Source organism: Manacus candei, unplaced genomic scaffold (genome assembly GCF_025592945.1).
Source record: "Manacus candei isolate 608988 ecotype Guabito, Panama unplaced genomic scaffold, ASM2559294v1 h1tg000043l, whole genome shotgun sequence".
NCBI classification, from domain to species: Eukaryota; Metazoa; Chordata; class Aves; order Passeriformes; family Pipridae; genus Manacus; species Manacus candei.
The window spans coordinates 13,134,884-13,159,921 of NW_026138091.1; the positions used below are offsets into that span (position 1 = coordinate 13,134,884).

The 25,038-nt window shown below is 34.6% G+C and overlaps 1 protein-coding gene across 2 annotated transcripts in view; it reads right to left on the reverse strand.

Moving 5' to 3' along the window:
- IMMP2L (inner mitochondrial membrane peptidase subunit 2) overlaps positions 1-25,038 on the reverse strand; it is a 427,044-nt gene that overhangs the window by 126,003 nt on the left and 276,003 nt on the right. For both annotated transcript variants that reach the window (XM_051795595.1, XM_051795594.1), the window contains exon 4: positions 17,784-17,849. In XM_051795595.1, coding sequence (XP_051651555.1) covers positions 17,784-17,849 — 66 coding nt within the window. The remainder of the gene's footprint in view (positions 1-17,783; positions 17,850-25,038) is intronic.

Consider the following 25,038-nt stretch of genomic DNA (forward strand, 5'->3'; position numbering starts at 1 on the left):
AGTGATAAGAGTAGAGAACCCTGCTCTTCCAGCCATTGGTACCACCAGGTAACTGTAAACATAATTTTTATATATTAAAAAATTATATATATATATATATATATATATATATATAATTGCATACATACAAAAGCACATCCACTAATACTGTATATTATATATTTTATACTTACACTCTGAATATACACTCTATATACACATTCTTTGATACAACAAAATCTCCATTTGTTTTGAGGATTGAGGATAAAACAAATAGCAAAAATTTAAGTTTGCAAGGAGTTTAAGTTTGCAAGTACATCCTATTTTCTCCTTCCCTTTTTCCCTTGGGAAGGAAAAACAAGTGTACAGAAGCTATAAAGGAGACACAGCATGAGCTACACAGAAAGACAAGAGGTACATTATGGAACATTCATGCTGTGTGGATTAGACACCATTGCTTTTCTAAGTCTATACATATTTCCAGAGTTCTGATGATTTTAATGGAGTCATGAGTTTTCTTCTATTGAAGAAATTTTAGGTCAAGTAATTTGAAAGTACAGTCACAAGCAAAACATACACGTTTGTTTTCTCACCATGAAATGACACAGGATGGGATCAATTCCTACACACTAAGTATCTCTGCTATGGACATTCACACTTAATCTAACAAACAAAAGTCTAAGGAAATCTAACCATCTCTTCAAAAGTTAGTTTAACCTGGTATTAAAGTCTTCTAGTGGCAGAAATACCACAAATTTCTTGCATAAAACAAGATGTAGTACATAGCAATCCTGTAGTTATCAACTTATTCATGATATTTAATACATAGATTTTAACAGTTTAATCCAATCAGTTATTCTAATTTTGTATGTTTTCTAAAGTTAATCATATCAATCATGTAGCAAACTTTTACATATCGAAATTTGTTATCAGGTCTCCTCCATGAATCTCACATTTTCTATATGTTCCCATTCCTTCAGTATTCCCTCATCCATCCACTCTGTGTGCATCTTTTAGGTATACTCAAAAATCAACCTGCAGTTGCGGCTGAGGCTTCTCCATTTCCATACTGAATAGAATAATTATCTACTATGTCCTAAAATGATGTTTCTGTTGGGTAACTAATTTTTGTTTCTGTAAAACTAGTATATTTCTGCTTGCTATTCAGTTTATGCTGCACAAATTCACCTCATTCTAATCTTTTTTTTAAAAACTCCTGGCCAATTATCTCATACCTTGCAATTTTCAAGACAAATGTGATGACAAAGTACAATGCTTTGTGAAGTAAAAGTCACATGACAAACTACCTTATCACCTCTGTCAAGCTGCCTATTTTTATGCATCAGTACAGAAAAGACATGGTCTACTATGGATTTTCATTTCTTTCTTTGTTTCAAGAGAAGCTGAATTTTTGACTGGGTATTTTTTTATTGAAGTTCCTTGGAAAAAAGCTTGCCCTATTCCATGCTGCTGGAAAAGAATACATATTCCTACTTTTTGTATTGGCAGATACTATTATACTTTGCTTTGAATACCAACACATTGGGATTATATTGAATATAGAATCTCCAGTTCCAAGAGGATTACTAATAACAGATATACACTGCAAGGGAAAAAAAGCTCCACCTTATACTGATACAGTGCCATATATTCATCATCTTACTGACAAGAAGTCCCCTAGTTTGGGGATCAAATCTACTGAATGTTTACAGTGCAAAATCTTGCATCTGGATATTTCATTTAGACAATAGTTAGAAATGAAGTGAAACAAACACAAACTAACTACTTAATATGTACTTTCATCAGGCAAGAAACTCTAGAAATCTCAGGTTTAATTTATTTTTGTGAAGTTTCAGTATAATAAAATAGACAAGTCATGTAAAAAATTACTTAACTGAATATAATATCAAGGAAGAGTCACTGATGTATTTGCAGATTTGCAATTTTTTCAGATTTTCCTTTTTCAAGATTACTGCTACACATTTTTTTAAAGCAATGGCCACAGAAAATGGAAGGTATTAACAGATCAGCTATGATGTATTTACAGCTGTATTAACTGTATATTATACAATCAGTAACACATAAAAATCCTGAAACTACTGTTTCTTAATACCTATATAAATCAAAGTGTGTTGTCAAGACTCAAGAGAAAATTTGCTATTGCATCTGCTACAGGCATTGCTCAAAAGTTGTTAAACAGTGGTTGTGGAGATGTTCCTTACTGTGACAGATCTCCAGAGCCTCTTCCAGAGATGTGCAAAAACAAAATGACATCTTCACCTATCATTTTTAGTGACTTGTGGAAATGTGTTAGGTTTTCAGGTCCTCATACTGCCATCATTGTTGAGCTTTTCCATTTTCACAAGGACAAAATGACAAGTCCTGTTCCTGGGAGCAGAGATGAAACTGGTTGCAACAGGACTCAGACAACAGCAGCATAGTTTTTTCACTTAGACTTTAGTGACCAGATGCAGTAAAGGAAGAATTAATTATTTCTTTGCTGAAATGGGGAGAAGCTGTGTCCTGAAAAACTAGACAGCTTATTTCCTTTCAATAGCTTTGTAGGTCAGAGTACTTGTTATAATCAGTGGTCAGGTGATTAGAAATCCACTGAAGGTTTTTAATTAATTAAATAAATAAATCACAGAATATTCTGAGTTGGAAAGGACCCACAAAGATAATGGAGTCCAACTCTTAAATGAATGGCCCATACAGGAGATTGAACCTGTGACCTTGGCATTATTAGCATCAAACTTTAACCAACTGAGCTAATCTCCAGGTCATGTGTTCATTAAAAATCACCGTGACTGTGAACTATCAAAAAAGCTTGGAGAAAATTACAAAACACAAGGTTATTCATTTCCTATCACCCAGTGTTCTCAGGAATTCTAATTAGCTTTAATGAACATTAAATACTGCAAAATATTTCCTGGTACATACATTAGGTGCAACCGGACGTGTCTATCTCTTATTGGCCTTTTTAGCCACCAACGCGCTTGCAACAAACGTGGCTGGAGCCCTCCCCAAATCTTTGTTTGTGAAGCCCAGCCATGAATGATATACATTTGGCCTTCTATAATTTTTGTTGATAGCTTCCTTTCTTCTTTTTGAGTCTGAATGTCTAGGTTGCAGCACAGCCAGCCAGAGTTTCATGACAAAGCAGTTCATAACTGGATTTTATGTGTCTGAAATCACAGACCAGGGGCCTTGATCTGCTGTAACATCATACTAATATGATACTAATGGGATTTTGATATTCTGCTGATGTGAATATGGCTTGGAGACTCATGTAGTCAAGATCTACAGACACTTTTAAAACAGCATTAAAAGTAAAGGATTGTGATTTGGTCAGAAATTGAGATTCATTTTATCAGAACATGGCTGAGACAAAGTGGTGACACATTTGTATGAAACTGGAACTCCATTCTGTTTTGCAAAAAGATTTCTTTTGTGAAGCTCCTATTTGAATCACAGATTTTAGTTTGATATTTGAGATTCATGCTGTATTGCATTTTCTATGGGGGACTACAAACTCCACTTGGTAATAAGATCTTTAGACCTAACTTAATTACAGTATCTGAAAAGCTGACAGGGAATAAACATGACTAATGATTCTGATTTTCTCTCATCTGCTCACCTATCCAGCAATCTCTCTGCATAGAACCTTGCAGGGTGATCACAATTGATGATGTTTATATGTCTGACATTAGAAATAACTGTTGTAGCAAATCACACTTGTATCTGTGCAGTACTTTAAAATTGAGGTAAAAGTTGAAAATAAAATAACTGTGTTCAATTTAATCTGAATTTAAGGGGCAATTTCTGGCAAATTTATCATTTTCAGAATAAATGAAACATTTCATTCTCTCTGCAGATCTACAGGGATGCAAATCCTGTTTTCAGAGATGTCCTGTTCATGACATATTTTAGCAAATAAAGCCCAACAAGAGGGAAAGCAACTTAATTTGTTTTCAAATTTGCATTTATTGCCAGCTGCTGTCACTGTCAGATGGAGAGTTTCAGGTACTTGAGAACACCAGCTTGGCAATCTTTCTTTGTTTTAAGAGACATGAAGTTTATTCCTTCAATCTGCTTCTATTTAATATAAGCAGAATTTGTCTCCAGTGAGTAACAGATGTTTTGAATTTCTCATCATTAAAGACAGTGTGTTTAAGTATATATATTTAATTTACATTTAGACTGAAAGTTTCAGTTGCTTGGGAAGTGACAACATAAAAACAAGATTTGAAAAGCTAAATCATGATTAATTTCAATCATTTTTCAGCTCTCTTCTCAGCAGATCTCTCTTATACCTCTTGATTTCTAACAAATTTGGCACGCTTTTTTCTCATTCACGTACACATCACATATACATATTCATAAAATATATTTATTATATGAAATATTTGAAAGGACTTATAAATTTAGGCTTATAAATTACTATAGGCTGTCACAGTAATACAAATTTCTTCTCCAGAATAAAGCAGCTGTCCCAGGAATCACATGCTAAATAATGACTACAAGACAATTACACTGGAAGCTTGTCACACACCTGAACATCAGGGATATTCTTCTATTATTGACCATCCTTCAAATATCGACCAGTGAAGATACTCGGGAGACAAAGAATGGCTCAAATACAAACAGTTTGCATTCATTGCTGTTAAAGGTGTACTACTCACACTCCAGAGATGCACACTATCCCCTAAGATAACTTCATGTACATGTAAGAAAATTCAAAGAACAATTTTCATACAGTAAATGAGGCAAAGATTTAAGCCCAAAAGTTTGCTGGATATTTGCCAAAACTTCATCACGATATTTTTAATTGCTTTTCATGAACCATCTAATTTGCTATGAAGAGCAACTCATGTGCCTACACATAAGTGACTGGTGCTATTTTAGATAGTCTGCTGAGACATCCTCATGACAAGGGCAGCTATAACACAATGTTCATGAGAATTGTGCCTTTCTGAAACTGTAGCTTATAAGACCAGACACAATAACTAGGACATCTAAAATGCCACTGGACAGGGATGTTTAAGCAACTGAATCCCACCTATTAAGCTTGTGGAACTTGGAGTTTTCCTTTGGAAATCAATGGTTGTACAGAGAGACTTTTTCAATTCATCACTCAACTTTCAACAATTAAAGACACCGGATGCAACGATTTCAAATAAGAATTACATTATCTTCTTTCAGCACTGAATATACAACATGGAAAGTGCTCATAGCAGAAAAGACACCTAAAGAAGCAACCACTAAGAGAAGAAGGAAAAAACATCCTTCATCAGCTTATGCTAATCTCTTGTCCTTTTCCTGGCAGCAAGTCAGCATCCAAAAAGTAAGTACAGGAGAATAGAACTGAGAAGTTAAAAGGTGAAACTTGACAGAAAAATCTTAAACTCTGGTAAAAGACAACTCTGGGCCAAAAAGTAGATGTCCAACATACCTTGGTGTGTTCAAAATGATTTTCACATGCTTGTGTATGAGGAGATAGTTTAAAGAGATCTTGGAAATATTTCTAAAAGACTCTTCAAAATCTGTTATATGTTTCAAAGGATACACAAGAACAGAACACAATTACCTATGCAGAGGGTCTTATAGACTAACTTTAGCACTACTACAAAGACATATAGAGAATACTTGAGCATGGAGTTGAGGAGAGGGAGGGGAGAATAGAAACATAATTTCCTATCACACTGCCTAAAAATTAAAAGAAAAGAAGGGGGGTTATAGGATAAGTCAGACTACACTGCACTACATTCACTGATTAGCTTTTGATGTAGATATTTCTACTGTAAATAGTTTGTTCTGTCCAGGCAGAATTTTAAAATCTTTACATTAAACAACAAGTCTCAAATTACTTACGAAATGGTCTGAATTTTCAGGTTTTTAATCATCGTAAGAATTCCAAACATTATCCTCAGAGAAATAAAAGGTACAGAGGTAGTCCTGTGCTTTAAGGTTTGTATATTAGGGGCTTTCCCTTTACAGTCCTGTAACATTTCACTTGTAGAACTGAAGTATGCTTTAGACTTTGTAGTCTTTCACTGACATACCTCAAGGCTGCTGCGGCAATACTTTTACATTGTACTCCTAAATGGTCTCATCCTCACAGCCTCGTGTCATCAAACTGCAAGACTCTGATATGTCTCTGATGCTGGATTTTTCATGGGAATAGATTAGGATAGATTTTTAAGTCATCCTTTCTCTTCCCACCCGTCTTTTACCTCTCACTTTCTAGCTTTATGTTTATAACTTTATGATCAGGAATATGTAGAGCTTAGTAGATAAGCAGAAAATTATTATTTAAATAATCCAGAAAAAAATCTTTCAGACATACACATGCAAAGAACTTCACAACCAGAACTTCACAATGAGTGCAGCATCTGTACCTGATCAGTGTGCTGCAGTCAACAACATCAGCACTAATGTGTAAGGGAAACTAGCTGGGATACCAAGATGATCCTGATCTAACCACATAATCATGGTGGGAAGTGTTCAGAGAGAATATCTGTGGTGCTGGAGAAAATGATGGGAAGAAGAATCTTGCCTGGGGATAGTCTCTTCCTTTCCAGCAGGCCATGCATGAGCATAGTTTCCTCTTTTCTTTCTGTATTAACTATGCTTGTATAATTCTCTTGGAAAAAAATTGAGTATTTGAATTGACAGAGGGAAAAAGTCCTCAGGCATTTGTTACAACTTCAAAAAATGACATAAATTTTCATATCCTATGTAATAGAGATCCCAAAAGAACACATATAAAGCTAATCAAACTGAAGCTGTTCAAACATCATCAATATTTCCCAGCAGAAGAAGACAAAAATTAGGGCTGTCTCAGTAATCTAGGTGGAAATTAAAGCTTCCTTTAAAGAAATACAGCAACTCAACCAAAGAATCAATATCCTAAAAGGTTTATCACATCTTTCAAATAATTCAAAATGCTCAAGATTTTTTTGATAGTTTGAGGAAATATAGAAGCACAAACACTGCAGCCATACATCAGCAAGTGCTTTCAACCAACTGTCTAAATCTGACAATGTAAAAACACAGAGTTGAATATTTTCTTCATATGGAAGGAAATGTAGCAGTTCACTAACTCCTTTAATTGCCTTCCATATATATATAACAAAACTGAGCCCTCTTCTATTCCATGTGACAGAGCTCTTGGTAGAGACCAACAAACACTTCTTATTAACCTCTGTCTCCTAAATAAAGAAACTAGAATTAACATCAGTTGAATAAAACTTACAGAAATGAAAAATATCCTGGTGCCTAAAGATTCCTTATGTCATTTTTGCCCTTTCCATAAATTTGACTCACAGAGTTAATTGTGCTGAAATAAACATTAGCATAATGCCTAAGGATTCAATTTTTTACCTGGCTATGGAGTGTTGGCAGCATAAACACTGAATCTAAACTGTAGAATAATTCATTAGGAAATATGCAATAGCTGTGGCAAGATTTACTACAACTATGCTTGAAGTGTTTTTAAAAATTAATATTATGCTGCTATGCTTGGCTTAATTAGCTTTCTTCTTCATTTACAAAGCATATCTGTCTGGTTAATGAACTCAGTCTCTATTCCCCATTCTTGAAAACCTGTTTAATTAAAGTTTTAACTACTGCACAAGTTTTAGAAACAGTAGAATGACTTTTATTACTATAAACCTAAATCCTTCTTTTAAATATGATCATACCTACATATACTATATCAGAAATATGACAAGACACACTCCATAATACTCCTGAATACACACATGACACTGCTACTTATAATATGTGCCATCTATTTCCATTGTGTTGCATCTTGGCAATTTTGGTGGTTTTGCACAGAAAGTTGCAGAAGCAGTCAGATTGTGATTAATTTAGCCAATCAGCAAGTCAGTTCCTTGAAATTCATTAAAGGTCACCTTTTCTTTTTGCTTCATGCCTATTTCTAATCTGTTCATTGATTTCCTCATTCATTATTCTATTCTATCTCTTTTAGAGGTCCATCACTTATTAGACTCCCACCCCTACTAGAAGGTGACTGTAGTTTTCAATTATAGCAAATCCTATCACAATCTTTTTCAGCATTTACCAGTTCCTCCCATTCAGGCTATAATAAATGATTAAATATTAATTTAATTTTGCTATATATATAAAATAGAAACCTAGTCATTAGAAATGCTATCTGGGATAAACCCAAAGTTCTAGAAATGCACGACATATCATAGCAGGTTTTTTTGCTTCATATTAAAACCCTTGTGGTGTAATGCTCAGTGAGTAGAAATTATTTGTGCAATCACTGCCAATAGACTACAGTAAAGCAGAAAATATTTTTGGCCTACCTGTGCAGAGATGCTGAAGACCCCACTTAATGACTTGTTACCCATTATACCCAAAATACACTACAGTTTCATCACACAATTTACTCCACAGAAGCAGAATGTTAACAATAGTCAGTTCTAAAATAATGAAAAAAGATAATAGTAATTTTCCATCCTATTCTCATTTGAATCTCATAACCACTGGGGTGATCAATTTCAAAACCTTATTAGTTCTGCTGTTGTGAACTATTCAGAACCTCATTTCGAGATCTATGGACCTCATTTCAAGGTTTGCAGTACAAAACTATAGAGGCAATCTTTTTAAAGAACAATTCACAATTAATATTCCTGTCAACATATATTTGTAATTTTTACATAATAACAAACACAATAATGTCAAAATTTTCAATTAAAACATGGCCAATTATTGCATATAGCTGACACACTGTGCTATAAAATACTCACTGGCACCAAAAAACTGTCAGGCTGTAAATCTAATGAAGAAAGGAAACAAACAAATGGCAAACAATGTTATTTTTCTAAGTTCAAAAAAAAAGAGAGAGATAAAGCATCATCAGTTAATTCTGTGTAGAATTGTGTATTTATTACTCCACTCAATGGAAAAATATGAAATGCATAAAATTAATTTTGAAGAGGTGACATTTTTTGTATTCATTACATAAATTCATATCCCAAAGAAATGGGTTTTTTAAATATATGCTCTTATCCCCCCCTCCCCCCAATGTTTTAACTGTATTTCCATTCAGACTAAATTGGCCTATTTCTCTTAACATTAACAGAGCTAAGAGTCTTCATACCAGCTGAGGCTCTGATCCTACGAGAGTATGTTCAGATGGCAGTGGTGGTGCATTTTAAGAAGTTACTGTGCTTCAGCTGGAGTTGGTAAGCAGACGTGGTCCCTGCCAGCTCACTGAGATGATAAGGACATGGTGTTCACTTAAGCTGCCTTCAGCAGTTTCAAAAGGGAGCTGAGGTGAGAGCATTGGAAAGATGAGCATTTAGGAAGAACACTGGAGGCGAGCTATGTGTTTTGTGTACAGCATCAAAAGTGATGCAGCTGCTGTTGTTTCCCTACACGTTTGGAGATGGAAATTAATCTTATCATTAGTTTGGAGTAGTAGCATGGACATGATCAGCTTCAATGAATTACATGAAGAAGCAGTATCTCCAGCTGTGAGGGATAAAAGGCAGGAGGGAAGAGTGTGTGTATGTGTGCGTAGAAATGAAAGGGGGCCAAAGAAAAGCAATACCTTTTAAAAACCACCACCTCAGTCACTTGCAGTTACCTGACCATTAGCTGGTTTGAAACAAACAGAAAGTCTGCTTAAATTTTTCTTTAAAGGAGACTAAAGAATTCAGGCAAAACCAAACCAAAACAAACAAAGAAACAAACAAAACCAAAAGAAACTTCAGCCCCCAGAAAGTCATCATTTGATTCTGAAGCTAGAATAATACTGCAGATAAGGAAGCAACCCCATACTAAGGCTATTTTGCAAGGCAGTTTTCTACTCTTTATTGGTATGTGGATACAACACTTTCACTTTGTTACTGGCTGAGTTCAGCACCCTAAATATATTCAAGTATAATAGAAAGAGGACTTTTGCACTGCTGTAAAATGAAATAACCAGTAAGATTTACTTACATCATTCAGGCTAGATTCTTCTATTTCAGCATGTTTTCCTTCAATTTGCAAACAAAAAGTATCCCTGATCCTAACACTGCTCAAGTTAATAAAAATTGTAGTTTTAATTTACAGGAGAAAAGTGCATGAATTTCCAGGTTTTGAACCTTGTTTGCCTTCTAGCACATCTAGAAAAATCTGTGCTGACAAATACATGAACTTATTGTTCATTTTCTGAGATGAGGAGCCCAGGGAGCTCAGTTAATATATCTGTTCCACAAGCTTCTTATGTAAGCACAAGCCTGCAACAACATCTTTCATCCCGACTTCCTCATCTATAAAATGGGTTTAATACTATTTACTTCCTCCTACCCTATCTTTGTTCCTGTCACAGTAAGCTTTTAATCCAAGTCAATGAGCACCAGAGCTGAAATGGAGCTCAGCTTATATCCAGAGACTACTTAAGCCGACATCTAAATGCTGAGATGAAGTTCTAAATTGTTCAGAACAAAGAGCATTTTTACTAAACACACCCTTTATTTTGATGCCTAAGTATGGATTTCAGTGCCAAATTTCAGACCACCAATTGTATTTGTATCCATAGCTTAGAAAGTAAAAAGGAAATAATTTTTGAAAATTAAAATATATGAAGTATTTTATTAACCAATGGAATTTTAAAATGTTAATGCATTTTATTTACTTGCTGCTCACTTTTTTAAAATCTTCATAAAGACAACCTATTGAGCTTTCCATTGGGATGATTATACTTCTATGCAAGTCTTTTCTAACCATCTGATGTCTTGGCAGAAAATCAACTTAGAGTGAAGCAGAAATCAAATGTGTTTCTCTAAAGAAAAGTGTCTACAAAAGACATGCTCTCTTGAACAAGATAAATACACAGCATTTGTTTAAGCTTCTAACAAAATAACACGTTTGAAAATTAGTATTTGATATCATAGAATCATAGGATAGTTCAGGTTGTAGGGGTCCTCAGGAGGTCTCTAGTCCAAATTCCTGCCCAAACCAAGGTTAGCTACAAGATCAGTTATTGAGGGCTTTATCTAGTCAGATCTCCAAGGATGGAGACCACAGTTTCTCTGGCAACAGCCCCATTGCCTACCATCCTCATAGAGAAAAGTTTCTTTTATCTGATCTGGAACTCTACGCTTATTCCACCACTGGGCCCAGCTCCACCTTCGTGCTAACCTCCCCGTAGGTACAGGAGGGCTTTCTGCTAAGTCACCCCAAAGCCACCTCTTGTCCAGGCTGAACAAGTCCCATTTCCCCAGCTCCTCCTGGCAGGGCAAATGCTGCAGCCCCAGTCCAGCTTGAGGGAGGGGGCCCTCTGCTGTACTTGTTTCATATTATTGTTGTCGTTCTATCCAAAACTGGACTCTGAAGCCTATGTGTGGTCCATGACACAACAGTATTTTCCTTTTCCTAGAACAACACTTGTTGTATCACAGCCCTGTTAATAATGTTTGTGTTTAAAACCTACCAAAAGGCCTCAACATACTATAAAATAATTTTGTAGAAAGCAAAGACCTACTTATAGTAGTATTATCCATTCCTGCATTGATCTCTACTTCTGTGTCCAGCACATGGAAGCCAGTCAGAAGTAAACTGGTGACCAGAACTCTGCTGGATATTTGCACTGCAAAGAACTTCACTATTGACCAATAGTGGGATAAGCCAGCAAAAGTTCCAGGTGCCAGTAGAAGCACAACCTGGACAGGCCATGGTACTTCAACAGCACTTTTCCCAACTTCTCTCCCAGATTTCTGTTTTCCATCCCTGTAGTTTTCAATAAAATGCTTGTTGACCTCTTTTCTCTTAATTCTATAATATATATTAGCACAAGATAGAATGGTACTTCACACAGCTACAACTAACACTGGTAATAAGTGCTTGCAGATACACTTCCTAAATATACTAGATTATACTTCACAATAACCAGAGGCTGCATAATTACAGGGATTTATTGAAAGCCATGAGAAATGTTACTCCAAGGTACCTACAGAGCACTTAAAAAACTTCCCCACCATTTATTACTCTGGCAGACTAAAACAGTCTTTGAACACTACAGAGACTTGTTATGCACAGTGTTCACAGATATGCCATCTTGAAAGAGATGATGCTTTTTGCATTTTTAAAGTGTTGCTTCTCTAATTAAATTTAAAAAAAAAAAATTTAGAAAAAATTTGCCTCCTGTAGATGCAGCTGTCATTTGTGTCTTGGCTCAGATGCACACTAATAGAGAGTAGCCTAGTACATATTGCAAATTGCAATTGCATACTCAATTTTTAGTACTTTTGGGCTTAGTCTGAACAGTAACACTATGAAAACTAGTGTTATTGATGGTCTCTCTTTTATTGTCTCTTTGTGTTGCCCAAATCAAAGCTCCTTACTTCAGTGGTAATAGGATGTGTTGCTTCTTTTTTCTATAAGCCAACATTGAAATAAGTACAATCTCAGAGAATCCTATTACATCATCTTTTTTTCCTTTAATATTAAGACTTCTAGAGGTCACACAGAATCTACCTTGTAACTCCACTGCTTTCAGTGAATTTTGACAAAGGAGACCAACTGAAATATCAAAAAAACTATATTGGGGATACACACAGTCTGTTAACAATCTCACTGCTGCTATCTGTACTCTTAAGAAGAAAATATGTCTATAAAGTGTTATGGATATTAAAAGACTGAAGACCTTACTTCATAGAGCAATGAGTAAATACAGCTATAATATTAACACTCACTTTCTAATGGAGGGAAAAAAAAGTAAGAAATTAGTCTGGAAAACTCTGTCTTTTTTGCACTCCATATATTTGCCTTTCTGAAAACTTCCTGGGGAAAAAAATTTGTGCATTTTTTTCCTGAAATTCAACTTTCTATTCCTATTCTTTCTGTCTCTTCATGCCCCTTCCTCAAATATTAGACAACCAAACTAATGTAAAGCAAAAAAAAACCACAACCACCTCTGTATTTTATAATGAGTATGAAGAGTGCCAAATTTCAGAAATCCAGCTTTTCAGACCTTCATTACTGGGCCTAAAGATCTATAGAACCTTAGAAATTCACTATGGATACAGAAAATCTTCATTCTACATTTGTCAAATTGTTTACCTAGGTTATTGATGCTGCACCAATATACATTCCCATCATTTGCATTTACAGAAATGGAGCTCAGTCAGGCAATGACTCTGCATGTGGAAACGGAATCAAAATCAATGGAAACTCTATTTAGGAGACTTGCAAGGATATGATCAATTCTAAAGAGTCATGACAGAGCAGTATAGCTGGAACCTAAAAAAAAAAGCTTTAATTGGCTAAAAAAATTCCATCAGTACCTAACAGTAAGCAGTGCAAAATAAATTGCATCATACCTATGAGTATTCTATGCACATGGACAAAAAAGAAGAATATTTTGGAAGACAAAGAGTTTTTCATCTAGGGAAATTTGACTGCAGCTACATCCTTTAAATACATAAAGTACATAGACAGAACAATACGAAGAATACAATTAGTCAGTTAAAATGAAAAATGTTCCAAAATTTTTAATCTCTACAGAGTACAATCTGTTCTCATTTCTGTTGATTCCACTATCACTCCTGTCAATGTGGATCTGACCACTCACAGATTTTTAATTTTTTTTAAAAATCTTTTTCATTTATTTTATTTTATTTTATTCATAACCCAGAGAGTGGACTTTGCAGAAGAAGAGAATAGGACACAGCCATAAACATAGCCTTCGTATCAACATCAACTGTGATTCCTACTCTTTTAATGTGTCTTACTGATAATCTATTTTCCTATTCCTATTCCATATTTCCTATTCTAACTTTGAGCCATTGCAAGCAGTACCTAACAACAACACCAGTACCTCAGAATAATGGTTACCAAAAAGAGGGAACAAAAAGACTCGTACTACAGTACTAGTGAACATGAAATTGTTTCTGTGTGATCTGTGTCTGCATTGCCATACTTTGAGAAACAAGGAGTATTTCCTTATTCGCATCTTCAGAGGAATTTTGCAAGATGCAACATTTAAATGCAACAGCATTTTGCAGAACCATTCAGTTCAGAACACTAACTCCTAAATACCCTAACGATATCCCTGGACCAAACTTTTTAAAAGGTTACTCTTCCTAGAGGCTTACAAATCATTCTTAGCCCAGGTACAGTGTTAAGAAGCAAACAATTAGATGAAAGAAACATAACTGGTACACCAAGCTCCTGCAGACCTGTGCAACTGTGACAGACAAGAGAAAAACAAATTAGTTCAGCAAGGTTCTGAGCAGACTTAATTTCAAATGTTACTCTCTTAATCCAAATTTTGATTTCCTTTGCATAAAGCTTCATTTATTTGTGTTACCGAAAACATAACTCATCTGTGATAGATAACTATAGATTTTTTAATTTCCACCAATGAATTTAAGATAAACGTGTTTTAATAAGTTTAATTTCAAGTTACTCCAAGTGTTTTTAATTTTTAACAAATTAGATTATATTGACTTTTAAAATAAGGCCTCCTTTGGAACAGTTAACATTTAAAGAGTCTTCAGGAACCACTGTAATGATTTCCCACTTAAAGTTAATTCTCTTGTGAACCCACGGAAGATAAAACAAATCCTGATCTATGGGAGCTACATTTTGCAATATTGTCCATATACAAGCTAACCTATAGACTCATTCTCAAGGGCTAAATGGTAATTTTCTAACTGCTCTTTAAATTCTTCTGAAGAGGAAGTTCTAATAGCTTATCCAAATTAAATTATCTGTTATAGGTTCGTGGCATGTACTACGCTTGGGGATATACAAGACAATACCAAACTCACTTCACCTGCACTAGCAATTAGGTTGGAAAGAAGAATAGAAAATGGAAATTTTTATTTCAGTGACTTTGTAGCCTTTTTCAAGCTTCAAAGCATATTTCAAAAGGAAAAGTACTATGTAGTCCATAATGTGTTGCTACCTGAAAAATAAAAAATGAAAGGTCAAAATGGACCTATTACAGATATTTCACCTACACTCCTTTTCAAAAACTAGAAGTCAGTCATTATTATTTTTAAAATATCATAATTTTTATCTTATTAAATGTTTTTAGAAATTTGAAAAACAGGATTTTTCTGCCATGGAGTCATAACACCGGAACTGAAATCAAAATATAAGGATCCTTTCCTATGGCATTAATGGCTCTGCCTATTTGATCTTTCATTACTTTCAGTAATTAACAAATACTAAAATTTTAACTAACTTACCCTAACTGATAACATGAAAAAACACAGCCTTCTTGTGACATATTATCCCTAGTCATGCTCCAAGTAGATCAAGTAAAGATAATTCATTCAGCTATGAAAACATAACTACACAATCACAGACCATATTGCCTATCATTGTTCTTATCTTAACCCATGACAATACTGTTTATCATGATTTAACTGCAGCTGACAACTAAATGCCACACAACCACTTGCTCAGTCCAGCCCATTCCCACCTCCAGTGTGGGGGAGAATTGGAAAGAAAAGGTAAACCTCGTGGGTTGAGAAAGAACAGTTTAATAATGGAAACAAAATAAAATATAACACCAGTAACAGCAAAAATTAATAAAATTATTATTTTTATTATCACGATGATCATCATCATTAAATGGAGGGAGACAGAGAAATAAAACTCAAGAAAGGCAAGTGATGCACAATACAATTGCTCACTGTCCATTGCCAAGCAGTGATCAGTGCTGCCCAGCCAGCTCCTGCAGTTTACACACTGAGTATGATCTATGGATGGAATATCCCTTTGGCCAGTTTGAGTCAGCTGTCCTGGCCATGCTCCTTCACGGATTGTTGTGCACCTCCTCACTGGCAATGCATGGCAAACTGGAAAGTCCTTGACTTAGGGTAAGCACTTCTCAACAACAACTAAAACATCACTGTGTTACCAACATTATTCTTATTGTAAAGCCAAAAAACACAGCACTGTACCAGCTACTAGGAAGAAAATTAACTCTAGCCCAGACATACAGTTATAGCAAAAAGGTCTGGGACAGTTTTCATGTCTTCAAATGAAAAAATGCACATCTTAATTACTGAGATAAGTATTTCTTTCAAAAAATTCACCTAACATGTATTACCACAGACTACTGATGAGCCTGTAGGTTACTGAATCACTCATGGACACAGAAGACTGTATGATGATCCTCATTTGTCTGCATAAACTCTCACAGCCATTATGTCCCAAGCATTTGTCCATTTGGCCAAGAACACCGGCTGAAGTTAATGAAAAGTTCAGAGTCTTAAGGAGTTTAAATGTACAGCATAGTTAATTTCCTACAGCTGCAATTTGTGTTATTAAATGACCTTTTTTATCAAAATCAAAATTCAGTTTCAAAAATGAAGGTAAATATGTTAATAATACAGAACAGTGTAAAGTAACACTTGAAGTTGCCTTATATTGCTATTTCTTTCTGACTTTGCTACAGCAATGAATGAGGAATACTGATTCAGGAATACCATTCTTATCACTTACATGAATTACAGCACTAATATCAACTGCACCAAGGAATAAGTACCTTCTTAAGGACACAGGTCAATAAAAGACATCACATAGTAGCATACACACTAGTCGTATGTTTTAGTTCTTTAAGTGATAGCTAGTTTTAGCTGTAAATGTCTATAGTTTTTGGACATCAAATTATCTTCTTAGTGCCTGCTATTTAAGATATTTTGCTCCAACAAAGAGGTAACAACATATTTTGGTTTCTTACAACATATTTTGGTTTCTCAAACTGAGATGATTCTGAATTTTTCAATAAAACAAAAATATTGACTGCAAGAAAACAACAAAAAAAACAAAAACGAAAACATAGACAAATTCCACAGTGCCCATATTATTAACTAGGGTTTACTGAGACCAAACTCCAATCCTTGACTTGAATTGCAGCTGTCAAGTACTTCTTAAGTATTCACTACACTAGAGCAAGAATCATTATCTAAATTAATTGAGTCACAGTGTGCCATATTGTCTGAGATCTCCCAGGGTCATTCACAGCTTAGTATGGGAAACTAGGGATTTACCCTCCCAACTCTATGCCAACTCTATTCTATACCTGGGAAAAAGAAACCTTTTCAAGCAAGTATTTTCTTCAAAATAATACACTTCTCACAAAAACTTTTTATTTACATCTGCTGGCAATTTATTTCCTCCTGGCCCCAATAGGAAGGTCTATCTGTCAGAGTAAACCAAGTCTTGAAGTACTCTGGAGTCTACTCTTGCTACAGTGTTATGGGGTTTTTTCCTGGTAGAATAATTTACATAAAAGCAGTTCCACATATTCCCTACAGATTCCTAATACTGCAGCAAAGACAGTCATCTACAAGGGTTCTTTGTCTCAAAAATAAAATAAAATAAAATAAATATAAAATGTAAATTCAACCAAACCAAAAAAACCCTGAAACAAATACATACATAAATAAATAAAACCAAAAAAACACTCTACCTTTATTTGCCCACCTCAGTGTGAAGCAGTAGCTGGAGTTTGTAAATGAAAAATCACAGGCCTATAATCTTATTGAAAAATGCTGTACAATTACCAGCCTTGATTTGTGGCAGAGATATTCTCAGAAATAAGCATTATTTGCACCCATGTACCTTTCAGGAGAGAGTGAGTAGTTTTGTGTAGCATTTCTCCTCTCATTAAAAGGGAGACAGGTACAATACTGACATCCTTGTTAAGAATAGGTAAAAAGAAAATGCTAGAAAGTTCTTGTCGTCTAGGATACTGATTTAAAATACACTGAAAGCTGCACTCTTCCTATAAAGACTCAGAGACTAAGGTTTAAAATACTTACTTGATAATGTCTCCTTCAAGTGCAATCACTCGTTTAATGATCTTCTGTTCAGGATTTCTAGGAGACCTGACACAGGGAATAAGGTTATACCATCAGTAATGTTCGCATTGTTTTAAGACAACAAAAAGGAATTCCACAAAGAAATAGACACTATGAAAGTCATTAGGAGATTCCATGTTCTCCTTGATATAGCATCAATCATTATGTTTCATGCTGAAGTGAAGCTACTGTAATCATTCTCATTGCAAACCATCATTGAAAAGCAGATGCTGAAAAATGACCTGCCTACAAACACCACAATAATCAGCACACCTTTTATCATGAAAAATATACTCCACCATATTAAAAGTAGAACATCCCACTATCAACGAGGTGAGTAGCTTCGTAAATAGATTTATGTATTAAACCCTGAATTTCTCATCATATTGTGTTTAAACATTTATGTCATTCACTCACTTTGGGAAAAAAAAAATATCTCTATGTTATATTAATATCTATCACTAATTTAGGTGAACCTTGCTTAGGGAGCTGTGCAAGTTTAAAAAAAAGTTTTAAAATTTTCTGCAAATTTCAGCTTTATCCAAAGCTTCTTAATGCATTACCATATTTTCACTCAGTTATTTTCCCATAAGCATCTTTTATTGATTCTGATTGTATATTACATAATATTAGGAGAAAAGAAAGCTGAACTTGCATGTCCAGCCTAAATACTCCAACTTCCTGGATGCATATTAATAGACAGGACTATTAAAAATGTTATTTACTGTAGTTTTGACAGGTTTATGTAGACATGTGCACCATAAATTTTCTTTCTTTTCTATATACTTTACCTCTTTGCATTCTTCACTTTTAATTATTTAACTATGCAAACTTAGAAGAGTGTTTTCATGTTATTAAAAAAAAAATTCTTTTATTTGCAGCTTGTACACAGAAAAGTCACTGAAGGAACAAACTGTTTTGATTTTCTGCTGATGCTTGGGTTCTGCCTGTTGAAATCCAAGTAGTCTGCTAGACATGCAATTGACAGAGATTTATATTAGTTTTCATGGCTAAAACCATTGGCCATGCCATCCTCACAACAGACCAGTATCTTTGAGCTCATCTCTGGTCAACTGGTAGCACACTAAGATTACATTTCCTTAAAAAGCAAAGCTGAGATGAGTTTGGATGAAAAGTTTGCCCATACTGCTGCATGACTAAAGGCATTTGAGGTTCACTTCCAGTTCCAAAAGCTAAAAAGAAAAATGGTTTCAGACTTAGTTGTTGGTTTTTTTAACATTAAGACAAAAAAGTACTCCCAACATTTTAAATTTATTTTGGTTTCTTGGGGCTTTTTGTATGTGTGTATTCCAATACATTTGAAATAAATTTATCTTTCAGTGTAATGAAATAAAATCCAACTAGTCTAATTTTGAATTTCAAAAAATCAAATAGTTTCCTTTTACAGTTCACCAAGCCTGGAAACCTTATTTTCACCAAGCGTAAGAGAGCAATGAATATGAATAAGGACCATACCTTGATTCCCTAGTCATCACTGGAATTTTCAAGTCACTACATAATTCACAGTAATATTTTATTTAGCATTAATTTTACCTGAATAGTTGTGTGTTCCAGTTCAGTCTTGCCTTTCATATTCTTTCTCAGGCTGAGAATATGCATTTTTATAATATTTTACATTTCAGTCTTGGAAGGAATTAATCAAGTTTAAAATGCTCATATGATTTAAACATATGGAGTATCAATAGCACTTTGTGATGCTGCTCCCTAGCAGGATTCAATGAGCAGTCATTTGAACATTAACCACACCTTATTCTCAATCAGAGCACAGTCTAAGAAAAGACAACACACCTTTACTACAAGCTGTTATAAATTATTTTTTTATAGTTACTTTACTGATAATTGACTTAATTTTTAATTCATTTAAGCTCAAGCAGTAATATTTTCATGTAAAATTTAAGCAATGGAAATGGTAATACATAATGTATGTGATGAACTGTACATTTCTTAAAGATTGAATGAAAACAAATTTTATGTTTGCTCTTTCAAAATTCTGTGCTGGTTTAACACCTTACTTTCAAAGGTTCTTTAAAACTTCCCAAGTAAGCGTTTCCACTTGATTAGTACATATATATATATGTATGTATAGTAATGCAATTATCGACCTCTCTTAAATTTCCTTTCCTGTGTAAAAAATTCTAATGATCTTGAATAAACATCACTCTAAATTTGAGGTATGGGTACTTGTTCTAAGGGTGCCTATGGGATTTTCAAGAGGTGAGCAGGATGTTTTGTTCAAGAGCCAGTGTGTGAACAGGAGGTAAGAGAAACTGGTTCTGAAGCGATGGATATTGATGCCTTCCTGAACAGTGTTTAGCATAACACTGGGATTTCATTGAACAAATTAAACAATAAAAGAGGAAAAAAAGGTCCAAATATTGTAACTAGTAATTGTTTATTAGTACTTCTCTGTCACTGATATATGGGTGAGGTAACAAGCAATAACCTTTGAAAACAGACGTAATTCAAAATAGGACACAGAAAATGTTACACTGCATTTTTTCACTGTCCTTGTATGAAAGGTCACATTCAGTCATGATCCTTTCAACTGATATTGTGTGGGAAGAGACAAGATTCCCTACACACAACAAATATACCTTGTCTCAAAAAAATGGCATTCAGAAGATATGCATATCATTAATATGATTCTATATGAAATAAAACCAACTATCTATACATTTACCAGTCAGATACATATCTGATGTTTCACAAGCAGTAAACATTAACCATTTTCTAAATGAATCTCTCAAAAACTTGAACTTAGATTTTTCTCAGTAAAAATATTTTCTCATCTGCATATAATCATTTTTGACCAGGCATGAATTAGGGTCAGCAGCACGAGTAGAAACTACTAGTTATCATTACTATAAAAAATCTCAAGCACATTGCAAATATTAATGCACAAGTAGCCTTTAGCAGCACATCAGGAATGCAGTAGGATATACATCTCTGGAAAGTAAATGCACTTCTTAAATGCAGATTGAATTCTCCTCCACTTATAATCTCTTTTCCTTTCTTCATGAAGAAAAGTAGAAAACGAACAAGTCTAGCAGTTTGGCCCTCAAGCCATCAAGTTTGATGCTAAACTCAGTGTTACCAATTTCTCTTTAAACAACAGTATTCTCTGATCAAGCACCTTAGGGGAAAGCTCACTGTATAATATAAAAAGAAAACAACAGCCTGTGTATCATGCAAGACTGATAAATATTTTTGATTTTACGTGTCAAAACAATTATTTAAACTTCAACTACAGATCACCTGATGGCTGGCTGCAAATAACAGAACAAAGAGCAGCATCTTCTCTATTTGAAATACCTTCTGACAATGGGACAATTCACTCTGCCCTAGCAACAATTTCTAATTTGTTCCAGACTTTCAGTTTATGCACAGTGTGATGCAGAAATTGCAGGCGTATGCACAAAGACATGAGTTTTGACATCAAAATCCAGATTCAGAGTTTTAAGACAGACAATTTACCAAGGGAAAAAAAATAGGCATTTAGTATGTATTTGTTTGTGGTTTTCCAGATGTGGTTTTAGCAACTCAGCATAAGCAACCTGCCACAAAAACCTGTACATTTGTCTTATTCTGTATTGACTTTGATCCACACCTATGGTCTAATAACATACTGTAATTCTTAATTTAACTCCATATTGCTTTAATGGTTCTTAGTCAAATTTCTGTTAAAAAGCAAAATCACTCACTGCCAAACAACTATTTTGTTTTTACTGAAAGTAGTGTCTTATAATAATTACAGATTGCAAGCATGCATTGTTGGAAAGGTAGTGTTTTATTTTTCTTACATTTTAAACTGTTCATGTATAACCTAGAACAGTGCTTCCTTGAAACTTTATGGTGAATTCTGAGCAATCTCTAAACAAAAGTAAAAATCTGAATATAACACCTGCATAAAGCCTCAGAAAAAGAGTCATAAACTTTGCCGTACAACCATGCAATAATTAGAACAAATAAACAATTCTCTCAGTCTCTTCAATTCTTAGAAGTGTTCAAGAAACAGCTGGATGTGGCACTTATTGCTATGGTTTAGTCGGTAAGGTGTTCAGTCTAAGGGTGGACTCGATCTTGGAGATCTTTTCCAACCTTCATGATTCTATGATTCTTGCATAACTATGCTTGTTCCTGCTTTTCCTTTCTAATAAGCTTCCATTCCTTATCTTCTCTCTAGAGCCTGATTTAGTCTTGAGTTTTCAAACAATGCAAGAAGTACCTCCCTAAAGCAAAAAATTAGTTTCCATGGTAAATAAACATCCATACTGTATCTCCTGGTACCAGACACTATCTTGCACCAATCTCCTACACTAAGATGGAGTTGTAAGGAAATTAATAAAAATCTGTGTACTTTCAAAGCAACTGAATTTTCCCTGGTATATCTACATCATGCTATATAGTTCCAACCTCATTGTTAGATGAGACATCAGGAGTATCAGATTTTCATAGATTTTGAAAGGTTATTGCAAATAACTTGATCTTCACCAGGAAATCATTACAGACTCTCCCCAGTGTAAACTAGATGTATAATTCCTACATGACAAAATTAGAGAAGCCTTTCTACACTTTGGATCCAACAATCAAAATTGTGTATCTGGCAAACTTGCAGAATTACATACAAGACAAAGTAAAAAAAAATAAATTCAAATAAATCTCCATTAGAAATTATGATTTTAACATTTCAGCCAGTTAGCTAAAGTAAGGCAAGAAAAAAAAATTAAAAATTAATATAGGATGACCAAAAACTCTAAATAAAATGTTTTGCATCAATAAAACTAATTGGTACTGCAAAATAACATGACAAGTCACTTTGAAAAAAAACTTCTAAATAGTATAGTAACTTGGAAGTATAGCTATTACTTTGAAGTAAAATCTCATTTAATTGTTTCTCAGCCTTCCAATCTAACCACTTTCAGGTCAAATTACTCAGCTGCTTGTAATGCAGACTGTGTAATCACAATAGTTATGTGCACTTGACCTTCTTCCTGTTAACAGAGAGACTCAATTAATTACTTGCTGTTTTAACTGGCCATTTCACCTAACCTTTACCTTTTTCGAAAGGGTTGAAAAACTCTAACTTAACCTTTGACTCTGGAAGCATACACAGAAATATTTATCTACCAAATAGGAAGTTAGAATGATCTAGGAATGAGAATACCTGGGCTTAATGCTTAAGTCAACAACAGTAATATATGCACTATTTCATTTACCATTATGCTGTAGCATAGGAACCATATTTCATCTTTACTATAACTACCTGTGCTGGTTTAAAGGTAAACCAGCAGGGGAAATGAACCCAACTCAAAAGAGAGATTATAAATCAGAATAACAATTTAATGAAATAATACAATAAGTACGATTATACAGACAAACAATTGGTTTTAAACCACAAAACCCAAATGCATAACCCAGCACCCTGGGGCATGAACAGAGTGGTGTTCTTTGGGCCCCCTGAGTCCAAAGTAAAAGGAGAGGGGAAAACCTGTTGGTGAGAGTGTTGGTGCAGTCCGGTCGAGAGCAGTGATTGCAGTCCAGTTGAAAAGTGGTGGTTGCAGTCCAGTCGAGGGTGGTGGTCTGCAGTGTGGTTGAGAGCGGTGATCTGCAGTCTTCCTCTGGATCCCAAGAGTGGTTAAAAAGTCCCAAGACTCCAAGATTATATATTCTCCAGTTCAGGCAGGAGAATGCCCAGCACTTCCCTCAGGGCAGGGAGTTCCACAATGGGTGTGAGGACAAGAGCACCCTCCTATCTCACAGGCCTCTTAACACCCAGTTTATAGCCTGAGGAGTCAGGCTGCTCTGGGTAGAGGGTGTAAATAGTCTACTGATAACAGTTTCTGGGAAATGGCATGGAAGGCTATAGAATACACAGTTTTGGGTTATACCCATAGAGTGATGAACTGGTCCCAGCTGTTCTAAGACACTGCCCAAAACAAACAAACAAACAAAAAAAACCCAACCAAAAAACTCAAACTATAATGGAAATAAAATATGACTTACTTCTGTTTCAACAGACAACAGAGGGAAAGGCACAGAAAAATACAAAATGTAATCAAATCATTCTCATGGGATATTAGATAGAAATAACCTATTTAATCTATACATTATCTGTCAGTATGATTCTTAAAATTAGGCTTATTTTTAAAGAATCTTACATGCTCCAAGTTGCTCTTCTATACTTTCTTTGATTCTGGGATTAGACCTGTGTTCAGTGGCAACTTTTCTAAGCATACAAAATTAAATAATCAGTTGCTAACTTAAAGAAGGCAATTGTATCTACACATCACACATTGTGCAGCAATTTTCAATCATTTTTATTTTCTGTTGGGGTTCCAGAAAAGTTTTCTCATTATACAACACCACCACAAGTATTAAAAAAAGTACCTGCTGCATTTTAGGTGTTAAAAATACCAGTGACCTAGGAACCAAAGTATTATCTCAAAAGAAATTTAAACATTACGAAGCCTGGTTCTTTCATTGTCTCTCCTGGAGATCAAGTTTAGCACGTCAGATAGGATTAACACAATATTTAGTAAACAAAACTATGACTTTAAAGATGCCAAAGTTATTGCCTACCTTCAAAATCACTTAAACTTCATCAGCCAATTCCTTTTTAAAGGTTTCTAATGCTGTTTCAAGCACCTGTTGAGAAAATCTCTTTCTTGATAATCCTAAATAGCTTGATATTTTCTCAAATTTAACCACAGCTACAGTCAAGAAACTAAGCTTTCCAGATGAGTTGCACAGAAAGGAACAATTAAAGCGGCATGAATCAGCCTCTGAAAGAGTATCTCTCTCCTCAATGACTACAAAAGAATTCAGACACCAGCTTAGTCTAGCCAACTTAAATGATTAAAGAGAAACTGCTTAGAAATACTTAGAAATACTGTTTCTCTACCTTATAAGGATCTGTAGAAGATTTTTTTCAAATAACACAGGAAAGCAAGTACTAATGGTGAGGTAAAGGCAAGACCAATACCAATATAATGTATAGTTTTAAAATACTTGTAATACACTTTCTTAGTAAACAAATATTTAAGAATAGAGACATGTGAACATAAATTCACAGGAAAAAAAAAAAACAATTTGAAAGTTCTCTGCAAAGGTCAGTAGAAATCTTGGCTTTGGGATTATTTGTAATAATTTTTTTAAATAATGCTCCATACAATAGAAATACTTTTTCCGTATTTTT